We start from the raw sequence: 16,486 nt of genomic DNA, 5'->3' as shown, positions 1-16,486 counted from the left end.
ATAAATAAGAATGAAAGTAAACAGAACAAAAAATCCTACAAGGAAATGTGTGGATCACCAAAACGTTACTTATAACATTTTGTTCTTTAAGCTTTAACGTAAAAATCTCAATATCTTTGAAACAAAGATATTGAGATTCCTATATCTCAATCTACTAAACAGTAATTTTCTTTTGACAGTAAGAAAAATATGAAATTAAAATGTGTTCCCTACTTTCACATTAACTTCTTATTTTTAAGACTGTACAAACATTAATCAAAAACTAAAACCAGAACTGTTACAGAAATTTATTCAAATTGATAGATTAGACTAAAATAAACACTCATAAGGTGTGACATGATTGTAATAGGTCTTGTGTCTATCCATTATATATGTTAAGAGGATATATGTATTAAATGTATGTGTGCATACATGTATACATAAGTCTTGCATAATAAAATATTACACAAAATGTATTGGCTTTAATGCTTAATTAGATGAATGCTCTATGAGATGGACAATGTAACATCTATGATTACAAGATGTGCTTCTGTCTTTATAAGTGAAGAAATTACATAATGATAAAAGAAATATTAAAAAACATATATTGATAGTTAGAAAAATTGAGTTAATCTTTAATGAATTATTAGAACATTTCATTGACTTCTACCAAAGAAGAATATAAAAATAAGCTTACCTGTATGAATATTCCTGAATTATTTTTGAAATAAACTGAGTAGTACAGTATATTTCCATTAGGCTTTTGGGGAGGAGACCAGAATAGCATTATTGATGTGGAAGTAAGGTTTCTGTATGCAACATCTTTCGGTGGATCACTTGGTGCTGGAAAAATGTTGAGTTTTAGCATACCGAAAGCTTTGTACCTCAAGATTTTTGTACATTTTAGTGCCTGAGAAACATCCACTATAGATTTGACAGCATCCTATGTCAAATTAAATGTATTTCTGGTTATGGTATAAAAACTGCTTTTGGACATGATGAGGAAAAAAAGCATATATAAATGAATTTTTAAAACACTTTATCAGACACATTTGTATTTAGCTGCATTTTTAAACAGATAGTGTTTTCTTATAGAATTTTTCCTGTACTTACAGCTTTGGATGTCAGTAAATTTACTGACATGGAACTTCACGAAGTTACATCTCTATACTCCAATTATAGATGATAGGCTTTCTTAGCTTAAACAAGGCTGAGAGAAATATAAGGCTGAATGAAAATAGAGGTTCATACTCTATTTAAGCTTACCTCCTTCAGAAGTTCTGAATGTTATAGTATCACTTTTTATATTGCCATCTCCAAATCTTGTACTTGCTGTTAGGTAAGCACTATACTCATAGTTATATTCTAGGTCTGTGAACTCCAATGATGTTTCTGTTACATTAACACTCCTTTTTGACATTTTATTCCTGAAGCAAAAGTATTTTATTAATAATATACACACACACCGTTTCCATATGTATACAACTATAGTGTTTGTTATAAAATTGAAAAATGCAATACTGTGGTAAATACAAGTATATTAGTCTTTCTTTCTGTCTTTTATATTGAAAAGCTCACATTTGTACCATTGCATCACAATAGGGCTCCTAATGTTGTTTCTTAAAAAACACATAAAACCTCCACAGAAATGTATTTGCAAATTACAACAACAAAAAAATCAACAAAGACAATGATTGTATGGAATATTAAGGAGGACCATTTCCATCTATTAACTCCTATGAAATTTTTATGTGGTACCCTTGGGAAGGACACAGTAGGGCATAACTAAACTGTCTCTCTGGACAGGAATAGCGAAATATAAAAAGATTATAGCAGGGAGCACGCCCTACTGTGACTCTGTGAAATTGGTCAGAAGGCTGAAGTTATAAATGGAATAATAGAAGATGATATGGAACAGGAATTAGCTGGTGCTGAGTTAATTCTGGTGGAATGTAGCAGGGGATCAGAATGGAACTCCAGTAAGGTCAAAACCCGACTAGAAAGACTGTAAGATGTAACATTAATAAAATGCTGGTATTAGCATAGGTATGAAATGGTTATCAGAAAGTAAAATAAGATACAAGAAGTAACTAACTTGAATTCAAAAAGTCTGCTATTCCTTGTAAAGTTAATGCAATATTCTAAGAAAAAATAGGAGGAAAAAAATCCCACTATCGAACATTCCATTCCTGCAAAGATTTCTGTATGAGTAGGTGCTCTGTGTCCCCAATAGAATTTCACACAGGGATGATAATTTGATAACTAAAATCAAATATCTTGCTCCAGCAATCACCATGGAGCTCTTCACAAATGAAAATGGGTTCTAATTAAAAAAAAAAAAAAAAGAGAAAGGTGATGCAAAATTATCAGATGGGCCAATTTTCATCCTTTGATAAGGAATTAATGTCCCATTAGCAAAGATCACCATCTAATATATCTGAAATAAAAACAACTGGAATGAGAAAATGTGAGAGAATGAAAAAAAAAATTCTTTCTAACCCTTTCAGATTTTGAGTGGAATTGAATGTCACTTGACATGGGAAATTTTCTTGGTAACAGAGAAAGTTAAAATTTACATTTTTCCCAAACTTCTGACACTTTTAATAGTCTGTAAAAAGATACAAAAGGTTGCAGCTGCAGTTATCAAATTCTATACAAAGACATCTTTTCCTGGATCTTTGCCCATTATATTCTTAGTATGGAAAACCACATCTGGTTATAATTCAGGTAAGAAGAAAATCCACTGCTTAGTGCTGCAAACATTTCTGCTCCAAGAAACTGCATTCTTACAACATATTAGTTGCCAAAAAAACATTTCGAAGAACAAAAGCTTGAGGTGTTTCAAGAGAAGATGATTTTCTGCTTAGAAACAAATGAGATTGCCATAAAAATAAGAAAACACTGATCAAAGTGAGTGCAGTATTTGCAGACAATGAGAAAGAAAGTACATAGCAGAGTCAGCTAAGCCAAGGAATTTTACTGAAGAAAAAATAATTAAAAACTTTAAATCAGAACTTTCAGAAATGCAGGTAACAGAGGTTCTAAGAAATTGCATACTTTCAGTTGACAAAGACAGGTACCATATTTTCTTAAAAATCTTTACCTCGAAGTAGATCTAGTCAATAATTATCTGACAGAAGTTTGCTGAAAAGGATAATGGCAAAAGACAACAGCTGTATAAAAATTTGGCAATTTTGTAAATATGCCTTTAATACTCTAGAATTACAGACTTAGGCAGTACGAGTTTGTAGACTCAAGGTACACAGGCTTTACTACCTGCTAGCACCCAAAACCACCTTGTCCTGTGACAAATACCATGAAATACAACACTGAAAACGTTCCAGATGTTACTCTTTCTATTCTAGTAGTTGTAGATACTTGTTCTGGATTAGCTAAAGAAAAGTTACCAAATTCTCTATAACTGTTGCAGAATATTTAAGCGAAGTGGAGGAACGCTTATTTAACATCTGTAGTAACCTTCATCATTCTGCTTTATTGAGAAGCACTGGGATTAACAATATCCTCCAAAATATATTGAATACCTCCCAAAAGCAGCAACTGTATGGCACAGCAGTTTATCTTGTCAAACCTCACACTGCAATGCATTTTACGGAATCATATAGACAGTTCTGTTAAATACTTAAAATTCCTCTCCTTCCTCCACCCCTCCCTCCCCCTCAAGGAAGCAGTGAAGTTATGACCCCTTTGAATGCAATGGGAGTTTTTCTCCAATGTCGTTGTCTTAACATGATACCTAAAGCCCCTCTAATTTTAGATATGGCACAGTATGACAAATAAGAGAGAGCAAGGAGAATATGGAATTAAGAGAGACAAGGTCTACTGCAAAAAGTTATATGGTTGCTTAATTAAAATATTTAGTCAGATGGATCAATTAAGAGGTATTTTTAAAAAGTAATTCTTGCTAAATCCTTTGTCATAATAACAAAAGTGGTAAGTTATAAGAGAATATAAGGATGAAAAGTTGTATAACCTCAAGTCTTTGAACACAGCTTGAATCAAAACCATAGCCCTTATCATGAAGTAACTCTTCTCTAGCTCGACAGTCATTAATTTAAATGGGGTTTGTCATTAAAGAGCAACAGACATTCCCAGTACAGTAGAAGTAACAAGAGAAGACAAATTTAACTTTTCTGGGAAGACGAGCTCGTTCCTGTTCATTTTATCACCAACTTAACTAAAGCTATAATTAAAAAAAAAAAAAATCAGTAGGAACTGAGGCCAAACCCTATCTTGAAACTGCCAAGTAAAAATAAAATAAAAAATGTAGTAGTAGTGTGTTTATAATAACTGTGAATTTGCACATCTGGTACACATCTTATAAGGTGCACTTCAGTATTTACTTCCCGCACCTTAGTAGTGGCAATAACATGGTACAGTGTGAATGTAATATATCAAAAGTGATCGATAACAAAATATTTTCACTCCCAGTAGAAGTTATAGATAGATCTTTGAAGAGATGCCACATCACTAGACTAAACTATGTTATACAGAGAATAGGACAGAAGCTGCAAGTTTTAAAGTGACAAAATTCCTTTTCAGAGGTGAAAAAATACCACAGGAGGGATGATGGAGAAAAAAATAGGAAAAAAGAAAAGATAGAAAAAACCAAAGCACAGCAAATGAATAATATCTGTTAAAAATACTCATTTGCTATGAATGTAATAAATACAAAATATAGCAGTACACATAACTGATAGCACATACAAAGACTCTGAACATGGCTCTTACACACTTTCTATAAAAAGGGGCAATATTTTTCTGTTTTAAGCCTATTTCAAATCTCCTTGACAATTCAGCATGGGCTTGTGCCCTGCCTTGCAGTAGGTCTAATCAGAATATAATGAAAATAGTCACCATGCTCTAGTATAAAATCTAATTCATTTACTATAATATAACTTTTGGAAAAATGCTTACAAAATATTTAATACCCCAATTTTCAGCTACTCTAAATTTGTATATACAAAAGTCTAGTATTGTAAGTGCTGAATGAATGTTCGTTCTCCAAAAACGTGTAATCAACACATTGTGTAAGAAAACCCCCACATTCCTGATGGGTTACAGATTAATATTTATTCTCAGAACCACTTCCAGAAAATCTTACCAGACGTAAACTGTGTAATAGAGGATAATTCCATTTGGCTCCAGTGGAGGTTTCCATGACAACTTCACAGTGACACCCGACAACTGTTTTACAGAGAGGGATTGAGGAGGAGAACTCGGAGCTATAAAATGAGAGAAAAGGACACAACATCTTGTTAAACAGTTAAGATCAATGGGATATGCAGCATCCTTAAATAGGTTTTTAGTTATTTGTGATGGAAAGTGAACTTTGTACCACATTGGGACAGTATCCATCAGCTAATGTTAAGGTACAGCTTCTTTTCCTTTTTCTGACAGATGATAAAAGAAGATTTTGCATGGTGGTGTTAGAACATCTGTTTCTGTGATTCAATGGAAAAAACATTTCATGAGAAAACAGAGCAATGGGTAGGTTACAGTGATTCCCCTACAGTCCAAGTATATTGCTGTAAATTTTTTCCCCATTCTAATAAAAGCAAAAGCTTTATAGTATGAACACATGTAAAATATAGCACAATAGCTCCTCTGAGGAAAAAAAGGTGCTGTAAAGAATTATACAAAGCACCAAAAGGTGGAAGAATGGATAAGCATAGCATTGAGAGACAATAAAATTGTGGGATACTGAGCAGCAGTAAAATTTATTCACTTATCAAATAAGGACCACATTCATACATTTAACATATCACAGTGGTAAATGAAAAGACAGGCATTTACTGAGACCCTTAAAATTAACTTTAAGATGACCTCTACGTGACACCATACCACGACTGTGTGGGGAAACATTGTAAGTAAACAAAAATGTTAGACCATGTTTGATTTCATTCTAAAGTTTGTATTAGTTTTGCTGAGGAAAATATACCTATGTATGCATAAGTGATACTGTATGTTATTAAAAAATAAATATTTTTCTTCATCTTGAGTCACGGACTTATGTATCACTATGAAGCAAAATTAGAATTACTTTTGTTTTTCTCAAATTAAACCAAAGAGCATCATGCACTAAAAATTCAGGTCATAGCTGTAGTCATGCATGAAAATGGAGAATATGAGCATAACTATTAGCAAATCTATGAAACATTTGGTCTGAACCTTGGAACACTGTGTTCCTGTGAATAAGGAACATGTGGTGTATTATAAATATTATTGTTTTTCAGTTCTTGTTACATCTTTCACTATCTCAAAAATTGGCATAAAGATTTTATAAGTCTTTACATTTATGAAAAAATATTTTGTATTTTTCATGAACAAAGGTTCACTGTATTTAGTGTCTGTATTTACTAGATAAAAATTCTGACAGCTGTATTTAGTGTTTTAATTTTTATATTATCCTCAGTGACTATATAATAAAAGATCTGTCATACAGTGAATGTCATGTCTTTTTGGCATGTCTGGTTCATTCTACAATTCTTATTGAGAGGATATTTTTTTGCTAAAGAATAGAAACTACATTGGTCTGTATAAAATTACTCTGTGAAAAAGATAGATTTGTCCAAATCAGCTGTTTTTAATCTGCTCCAGCAACATAACTCTTGAGCAAATGTTTTTTACTGATAGTGTGAATGTAAGCCCATCAACATCTTGAAGATATGCAATGATCCATTATCGTCAATAGATGAAATTTTAGGCAAATCAGTGTTTCCTAAAACATGAAAAGAAACTTAATCTAGGAATGGTTGGAGGGACGTTTGTGTCAATGCCACTTTAGTATAGATTCTCAGAGACTTCCTCTTTAAACAATGGATAGAGAGAGACACAGGCTTTTCCAAAATGTGTCACAGCACCTAATTTAAGATTTTTGCTTTGAATTTATTTTCATGATTCCCCCTGCAGAAACTATAGAGGTGACCAAGGATAACTTCCTATAACTAAATTGTGTACTGAAAGTATAAATAGTTCTAAGGTTCCTCTGCTAATTTGTGACCTACTGTACAAATCAGCAGGGGTTGCAACAAATGTGTTCTATCCTCAGCCCGCAGCGCAGAACACGCCCCTGCCCAGTTTGGGAGTCCAGTGCTACAGATTATGGACTTTGAGCATTTTCATAATGTGAATAATTCTACATGTATCTATGTGTATCTGTACACGCATCTGTTTAGAAGAATACAAAAATCGCCAAAGAAAAAAAATCCGCATAAATGTCCCTGGACCATTCAAGCTCCCTTTTTGTGATTTTCCCTTTCCTCAGCTCTCATGTGTCTGAAAAACCAAACACAATATTTAATTCTACTGTGCAGTGTCTTAGATTATAATAATATGTGTAAATTTAGATTCTTCAAATTCATAAGATATTGGTAAGACCAAATGTCCATGCACAGCAATTGTGCCGTTTCACATTGCTTGTACTGGTAAGTATATTGATAGATAGATGGAGAGAGAGAGAGAGGCATAAAGAATGTTCGTGTGTAGATAGACTGACACAGCAATAGAGAGACGTAACTGCCAAAAAAGCGCATAGGACTTAAACATAACTGACATGAAGTGTAAGAGTAATTTAAGAATACAGGCAGACAAGAATACATTGCAACTTCTGTTCTGACTTACCGTCTTCATCAGTTAGTATGTGCAGAGGTGAACTACGAAGGCCCTCCCCCATTCTGGTACTAGCAGACACTTCTACAGTATATTCTGCATATTTATTTAAATCTAAATAAAAAAGAATAATTCAATGAACCAACCATTTAGTGGAACAAATCAGTTTTTTAATGGACCATAAGTATTTTTGAAGTGCTGAGTAGGCCTATCACTTACACTGACCTGTGTCATTAGAGATAGAAATAAGCATTAAGAAAGTTTGAACACAAAGTATTTTGCAAAAGCAGGGACAAAGCTCTAATTACCAGTTTATACTTCGTATTCCTAGAATGCTTTTCAGCTTGTTCTTGGTTGTACTCTGAAAATGTAGTGGTTAAGATATTGAGCTCCCAGCATTAACTGTTGCATCATGCCTCAGCAATAGTGAAAGAACTTAGAAAAAGAAGCAAAGGTGAGTAGAAAGGGAAGTTTTTTATCCAGAATTTTTTGTCCAATATTTTTACCCAAATTAAGATCAGAAAGATATGTTGGTGACGGGAGGGTTTACTTTGTTACAATGATAGATCTGCAAAGATATCTATTGAAATTCCTTGCACTTTAAACATCTAAAATAGAATGGATATATGTTAGACTTTATATCATTCATGGTCCATTTCACCACATTACACAGTGGGTTATTTCTCAGACAGGCAGCAAAAAACTTTATATAAGGACAAGCAGGATCATGTCCAACCAACGAACTAATTTATCTCCATCTGTCTGTTGAACACTTCCCAGAACAATTTACAGTTGCCATAAGTTCCAGATCATTATATGCTGACCTGTAATACGTAATGTCAGAAGAGTAGTGTTTATAACTTTTTGCTCAGTCCCATTAGTCCTCTTGAGATATATTGTGTAGGTCAGTATAATTCCATTGGGAATGGATGGTGGAAAAAATGATAATTCAATTTCCATGGATGAAATGTTTCTATAGGTTATATTTTCTGGTGCAGAATCAGGAACTAGAAGAAAAAAAATATATTCATACAAGATTTCAGTTAGTTTCATTGATTTGTGAAGAATTTCTGTAAAGTGGTTTAAAAGAAACATTGCAAACCTTTGGACTTGCATTATATTTTTTTGGATAAAATACATTTTAGAAGAGGTTGAATCAGAAGATCAAGAACACATAACAGACAGACAGCATAACAACAAGGTCATTTAAAAAAATAATTGATAGAAATCATCCTAATATGAGAGATGAAAAAAATGTAGAGCATGACACTAAACTTTCCTTCTAATGCTCCAGAACTATCACTGCAATTCTTCATGTTAGCTATTGTTATGAGGTTTTCCATGTTGCGCTGCCATGATTAACACTTTGCATCATCAACATGCATTTTTTTTTCTTTTGCCTGGGTCATCTATACAAACAGTATAAACACTTGTATGAAAAAAAGGAAGCCTGCTCTAAGAGCCCTGAAAGCATGTCCTCTCAGAGGTTTGGCTGTTGGGGCTCAGGGCCAGCTTAGCAATAGCGTCAAAGGCTGCCTCCTCCTTGCTTATAACAGGCTCCCAAGCAATGCTGCAGGGAGGCTGCAGCCGGGGCTGACCACTGGCCTCTGGGAGCTGCTTTCAGAGGTGGCTCTTGTGCTTTGCCCCTGTTTGAGCTACAGCTCCTGCTTCATCACTGTCATGGCTGCGCTTGGCCATGGACCCACTGATCAGTTCCCTGACTTGCAGACTGACATTGCAGTCTGGCCTTGGGTTGGCTCCACCATTACAGACCTGCCCAGCTGTCACTGAACTGTGTCTGACTTAGTGCCACTGCACCTGCTAACTTTCTTTCCTGGTTTGACCTCAGACCTGCCTAGACCTCAGACCTGTCTCATAGATGTGAAGCGTTGGCTCCCCATCCCTTATATAGCAGCTGGCCTTGCTGTTTTGCTTGGTTTATGAAAGAGAAAAAACAGGATTCAAACTTACTGCTTTGCAAAGCAATCAAGTACTTCTAAAACTAATTATTCTTATCTCCTGGGCATCAAAGGTTATCATAAAGTAGTTTATTCTGGAAAATTTTCATTTTTAAAAAAAAATAATATACTCACCAGTTTCAGAAGTTCTGACCAGAAGTGGGAAAGATGACTGATTCCCATGGCCAAGTCTGGTGAATGCCCTTACAGAGATATTGTAGAGAGTATATGGCTTCATTTCACTTAGTGATATACTTGTAGATGAGGCATTTTTAATAGAAAAATCATTGGAATCACTGTACAGAACTTCATAGTGAGTTATGAGACCATTAGGCTGCTCAGGTGGTAACCATTTCAGATTTATTTCTGTTGCACTTACATTTATTAATTCTATGTTTCGAGGTGGGGAGTCTGGTTCTGCAATACAGAAATCAGGAAAAAGTCCTTTAAATTAACTGAATACAGGGCTAATAGCATAAACCTATTGGATCCTAACATTTAAATTAGCTAATTGAACCAAAAGGACTACGCTCACTCTCTCACTCTCCTCAAAGCCTTAACGCTTTTTATCTCAGTTAATTTCAGTATGTCTTCTTTTCCACTAATAAAACTAGGCATCTTTCTGAGTCACAACACTTTTGCTTTTCAAGAATTTCTTTTCTCATCCACTTTTAAATCTATCTAAAACTGCATCTTTTAGGAAAAAAAATCTCTCTACTGATCTCGTGCAGACTGATCCTTCAGATCCTCTCATTGTCTTCCTCATATTCAGTTCTTTAAATTTAGATTCATGCCCTCTTACTGCTTTCTACACAAATAGCCACCCTTCTTATTTCACTCAATCAACTATTGAACAACAAAAGGGACTGTACGCACTGTAACTAAATTCCCTTTTGTGACCCTGGTGTAAATCTTGGTGTGAAGGTCATGTACAAAACAAGTCCAGCTCTGGGATAGTGTGTTGGCTAAATCTACTGGCAATATACAAGTTCATGTGGCTCCAGCAAGCTAATAAAGCATGGAAGCATTGAAGGAGTGGGCTGCACTTATGAATAAAATCAACTCTGAATGTCAACTTTGATTCCTCTGAAGGCTTCATCACTTCACCCCTGAGACAACCTGTCTATAAAATTAAAAAAAAAAAGAAATACTACAAACCCAGGATTATAGGATTCAGTTTGTGTACGAATTACCTATATGCTGATATTTCAGAATTTATCATGAATTTTTTTTTGCCTGAAAGGTCTCACAATCCACTTTCATTCCTGATTTCTGAGTGCATGAATGGAAAGTGTTAACTGTAACAGATCACTGTTCTGTGGATGACAAGACTGCCCACATGGATATTTCCCATGTGAAGAAGCTTAATTTTTAATTGAAATACATTTTGCAATTTATCTGGCATGGTACAATATTTCAATGCAACAGCCTAGTACCTTCAATCCTAACACAGGTTATCTAAAACTGTTGTAGTGAATCTTTTATTTGGAGGTATCTATCTTTTCAAGAATCAAACAAATTGTCAGTTCGAGGTTGGTTAGGAGACGCGAATCTCTGCCTGAATTACCTCAGGAAAACTAAAGAACAAGAAGGAGAAGACAAATAATTATGCATAGCCTCATAAAAAAGGCAGGAATTATTGTTGGTTTTCTCACTAGTTTCCTCAAGCCTTACACACCTCTCTTACAAATGGATGAACTGTTGGCCTGAAACTCTACTTTGAAAAATTTGTTTAAGACTCAGAGGCAAAGGAACTGTAAACTTTCAGAGAAAAAAATATTTAGACAAGTAATTTTCTGTTCTTGTGATATACATTTCCTCTGTAAAACTAATAGCATAGAAGCATGCAACTTTAAAAAATACTTGCAAGTACTTTAAGTTTCAGTGTTGAACTTGATATTTTGAGTGGTTATTCAAATCACCTAAACTTCATAAATCCCCATGATTTTTAATCCCATAATCCTTTCCTCTCCTTTATTGGCACTCAATTATTTTGCTTGTATTATAACATATTTTTCAAGGAGAGATATAAATGACAAATGGAAAATCACCTTCTGCATTACTTTGGTAAAAATTAGAAATAACTTTGCTGAAACAAGTGAAAAAGCAAACTTGATACAGATGAGAAAAGATTAATACTCATGACTCTGCTCTGTAAATCAAATTCATGTGTTTTCTTTGCAGAAGCCAATGACAACTTCAGCTATGGTCCCAGTGCCTTCATGGGATGAGACCGCCTTGCAAGCGATTAAGGAAGATCAAGAAATCTTCAAAAAATGTCATTAAACACTACGCTAGAACTATTGATCAGTCTTAAAATTAATAAAGCCCCCAAAATTCTACAGAAACAATGGTATATAATATCATTCAGTGTAAAAAATCTTCATCAGCATCTCTGCTTACAGATAGCAACATGGCCTATGAATAGTGGAAGGTGCCATGTTCAGATGCTTCAAAACCAACCTGATTTCCACATGATAACATAAAAAGAAAAAGAAAATAAGATGAAGTCAGAAATATTACAGTTTAGGTGGGTGCTAGGGACACGTTTTCAGTGAGGTAAGCTCAGCTCTGCAGCTTTCCTTCCATTTGTCAATCACAACTGAAATTCGTTGATTCCTGCAGCTTTTGTTATTATTTTCAGCACTTACCTAAAAACGGTCTGAATGAAGTCACCGACTGATAGAAGATTAATAATTTCAACAAACATTGATTTTATTTCTGCACTTTCTTTTCCCTTTATGTACATTCCCGGTCTTCTTTCTAAACAAACACAAACTTCAGTACAGAAGATAAATCATCATTGCAATCAATGTACTTACCATCTTCAGGGGTTCTCACGAAAACATCATTCTTTTCAGACAAAGCACTTTCTCCAATTGCAGTAGAGGCTGCCACTCTCATTTTATAATTTGTATACTTTTTTAAGCCTGGAAAGATTAAGTAAAAAAAATCTTTACTGTTTAATTCTTAAACATATTTATTTTGTCATAGCTACTTATGAAACTATAAAACTGAATACTGTTCTAAGATTTTTTGATGCACATTTGTTACCTAAAAGACAGAATACGCATAATACCATTTATGTGGGGACAGCCAAATAGGCATGCAGTTAAACCAACAGACTTTGAAATAAGTCAACTAGCTTCAACCCCATAACTAGTTTAAAGAATTTATTTGTCAAACTAAAGGATGCGTATACGTACACCCAAATATGTGTGTTTATTCTATATGTATTACTCTGGTAAGCACAAATAAATGTCTGAAACCCTATTAAGAATGGATTTACTTCAATTATTTTAAAAATTATCACCTTAAAATAAGAAAATTATTATTAATGTTAGACAAATACTGTGAAAAAATTCAAATCTAAAAAATAATAGACAATTTAGGAATATTTTTCTATGTGGACAGCAGATGCTTAGACAAAAATTCCAAGGAGAAATCCATTTCACAAATTACTACTCATACCATTTCTCAAATTACTGCTTATCTTCTCCCTCTGCTCCCGTCTCATATTCCCTACATATTTCTCTACAGTAGATAGCTCTAACAGTAGTGCACCAACCTTGTTTTTACATGCAGCTATGTTGTGTGCATGTGGATGTGTGTGAATATGTGAGACTTGATCCATTTACTTTGCAAATGGCTATATTATATAAAGTTGGAAAAATTAATTTTGTATAATGTATTTGCAAGTTTAAATTTTTATCTCTTTTTAATAAAATGACACTATACCTGTCATAAGTAAGCTGTTGTTTGAAGTTGTTGTGTGGAATGCTCTTTTTGTATCCAATTCCATTGCATAAATTGTATAATGAATGATTTTCCCATTGGGATTTGCTGGAGGATCCCAATACAGCAAAACAGAGGAGGAGCTAATATTCTTGTAAGATATATTTTGTACTGAGCTTGGAACTGTAGTAAAAATACAAAAATATAACAATAAGCAAATAAATTACTAAAAAATAATTCAAATGTTCAATGAAAAAAGTCATATATGTTAACCTTGAAAATACCAGAGTTACAACACTTTACCTTGTTCGCATGTCCTGACTGTAAGAACTGATGGTGGTCCTTCTCCAACAGCAGTGAAAGCAGACACACTAATTGTGTAATCTGTGAAAGGTGTGAGGCTCTTTATAACATATGACAGCTCTTCAGCCAAAATGTTGATAGTAAACTGATTATCTGTGAGTAAATGGAGAGAAATAGCTACTTACTCTAAACTCATTTTTTCTTATGCATTCTGAACTCACTTTGGCAGGGTAACCTGCAACTGTTTCATTGTAAAATAATTAACTTTCATGACAATTACAGAAATATAAAGAAAAGTCTACACTCCATCTCTTAAATACACAAAGGAGAGTCTATTATAGGTCCATTTTCATGTGTACAACAGATAGATTGGTCTAGGTAAAAGAATGAATAGGCCACAAGTAGAATTGTGAGGTTTGTGAGAAATCCCCCAGAAACTAGGAAAAGGTACCTTTGTATATGGCCTAGTCTCTCCGGTGATTTCAGAACTGTGGTTTCTGGATTGATAAAATTTTTGAGGTTTTTAAAATATTTTAAATTGAGAAAGATAGACTCCCTCTTCCTTGCCCTCCCCCTCCCAATGGTGCTAAAAGAACCATACTTGGAAAGGCTGCCTTTACAGACCCCTTCAGACCGGGATTTTTAGCAGAAGAGTTGTGGTCAGCAGAATGAAGAAGACATGCAAGCCCACAAAGAGTTTTTTGCTGCATCTCCAATAAAGTTCAAAGTCAGTCACAATCCAACTGTGATAGCCAAAATCATCTGTTATAAAGCAGTCATTATGCCAGTGCAAATGAAAAAGTGTGGGTCCTTCTCATATCTGCATATCAGGCTCAGAGTTTCGTGAAGGCATTGAAAAATCAGCAGACCCTGAAGAAAATCTGGCCGTCAACAGCTTTAACTACTGTAACTACTATAAAATAATACTCTTACTCTGGATCACAACAGACATTGTCTGAAATCAATTTTTCAGCAACACAGACATCTTTAAGCAACTCAATACTTCGAGATGAATGAGGCCATAAAAAGAAGATTTTCATTTAAAGCACTGTATGTTTTCTGTGTATAACAAGGAAGATTCATCAGGATTAACCAAGTACAGAAAATAATCACTGTAGTTTAAAATAATGGATTGAATTCTGGTATTAGGTACTGGTGTATATAGAGGAATTCAGTGACTTCATTAAATTAATTTAAAACTTAAAAAAAAATAAAAACTTTAGTTTCTCCCCACTGTTCAAACACTGTAAAAATTTAGAGAGGTATTTGAAATCCCTGCCTGTCAGCTGAAGCCTGCTTAATGATTTGTAAATATCCATACTTGGAAAAGAAACAGTGGCCCATTGATAATACAGAACAAGTGTACTCACTAATGACATCACCATGTCATGGGGTCATCTCCACCTGTTTGTAACCCATATAGCAAAGTTGTAACTTTTTGACCTATTTACCTTCACTGACATTTGAAAACCTATTAGTCAAACAGCTTAGAGAAATCAAGGTCTCTGAAGGGCTTGGAGATATGTTAATCCCTGACAATCACACCTGCTTTGGCAACTGTAATAACTGATTGTCTATGCAGCTTGGCTGATGGCTTTCGAGTGCTTCTTTCACTAGGAAGAAGGTCAGCTGGGTGACAAGGGGCTAGTTCCTGCCTGTGTGGCATTCTCATTTGCTTCAGAAGGTTATTTGGTAGTAAAAAAAACTGACTCCAGCCAATGACCCATTTATAATTTGCTTGAACCATGTGCTAGAGATCATATCTGGGATAGTGATGAGGGTCCTTCAGAACAAAGAAACAGGTAGAAAAATATCCTAAAATACCTTACCCAAAGCAGAATGCAATTCTGCAGCTCCATTTATAGCAGGCAAATTATCACCAGATACACTTGTAAATATTACTGGGGAAGTTGTCTGAATGCTGGAAAACATTTCAGCTGAACCTTCATATAAATCATTGGCTGTTTCCAATGAATTCCAAGTGGGAGAAGAAGGGTTTATGTTTTCATTTATTGTGTATGGCTCCAAAGAATCAATCAAGTACTAAAAATTAGAAATACAAAAGTAAATCACAAATCTTGTCATCACTAAATTATATAATTAATTTTATATATAATATAGAAATAGTGTTGGTATATCTGTGCATATATATATAAGCATACTACATAAATGCTGGCATACAAACCTTATCTTTCACTACAGTAATTAACTTTGCGAAATGCAATCTTTTTAATAAAAAAGCTCAGTTGCCAGTAGCCTACAACCTTTTATTCTGATTACTGTTTAATCAAACACCACTTTTTTTTTTATTTCTTAAAATATGGATATTATAGTAAGGTGGCAATATTAGAGTAAGGCCTTTAACTGTAATGCTATATCCTTGGAGCTATAGTGAACAGATACACATTTGAATTTGGGAGATTAAATTTGTATTAAGCATGTTCTGAAAGAAAGTAGCAGGCAATGAAAGCAAGAGGACTTCAGATATCCCTACCAGGCCCTGAAGAAAAGGATTAACAGGTTGACTAGGTCACTAAGATGTGATAAGTAGAGAGGAAGAAAAACAGAAGCTAACTAACTGAAGTGGAGGGAAAAATTAGGGAGTACATATGTAAAAAGGAAGAGTGAAAGGAAGGTAAGTGATATAGACTCCCATAGAAGAGAAGGGACAGAGAACAAATGTTGGAAAGGGATGGCAGCAGATATAAGGGGATCAAGAACAGAAAGGAGAGGATAAATAAAAGCATAATAGAAAAGAGAGAGGCTAGGTACAAAATGGTGTGTAAGCACCAAATCATTACGCCCCTTCAGAATCTGGGACCAAATCCAGGACTCCAGTGTCTCTAAATTGTTCTGCTGCCATCTGGAGCACTCCCCACTCA

General features: G+C 34.4%; 1 protein-coding gene and 1 long non-coding RNA gene across 4 annotated transcripts in view; one reads left to right on the top strand and one right to left on the bottom strand.

Moving 5' to 3' along the window:
• PTPRQ (protein tyrosine phosphatase receptor type Q) overlaps window positions 1-16,486 on the bottom strand; it is a 131,462-nt gene that overhangs the window by 70,817 nt on the left and 44,159 nt on the right. For all 3 annotated transcript variants that reach the window (XM_032689172.1, XM_032689171.1, XM_032689169.1), the window contains 10 exons: window positions 15,434-15,647; window positions 13,605-13,757; window positions 13,305-13,484; window positions 12,389-12,496; window positions 9,702-9,983; window positions 8,433-8,615; window positions 7,621-7,722; window positions 5,102-5,222; window positions 1,246-1,406; window positions 677-822 (listed from right to left, as the gene is read on the bottom strand). In XM_032689172.1, the coding sequence (XP_032545063.1) occupies window positions 677-822; window positions 1,246-1,406; window positions 5,102-5,222; window positions 7,621-7,722; window positions 8,433-8,615; window positions 9,702-9,983; window positions 12,389-12,496; window positions 13,305-13,484; window positions 13,605-13,757; window positions 15,434-15,647 (1,650 nt within the window). The remainder of the gene's footprint in view (window positions 1-676; window positions 823-1,245; window positions 1,407-5,101; window positions 5,223-7,620; window positions 7,723-8,432; window positions 8,616-9,701; window positions 9,984-12,388; window positions 12,497-13,304; window positions 13,485-13,604; window positions 13,758-15,433; window positions 15,648-16,486) is intronic.
• LOC116787504 lies at window positions 5,161-11,908 on the top strand. Its single transcript, XR_004357313.1, has 3 exons — window positions 5,161-5,262; window positions 5,398-5,487; window positions 11,751-11,908. It is a non-coding gene; the product is annotated as an uncharacterized LOC116787504 (long non-coding RNA).

This window comes from Chiroxiphia lanceolata, chromosome 5, assembly GCF_009829145.1.
Source record: "Chiroxiphia lanceolata isolate bChiLan1 chromosome 5, bChiLan1.pri, whole genome shotgun sequence".
NCBI lineage: Eukaryota > Metazoa > Chordata > Aves > Passeriformes > Pipridae > Chiroxiphia > Chiroxiphia lanceolata.
This window is presented reverse-complemented; position numbering and strand designations above follow the sequence as displayed.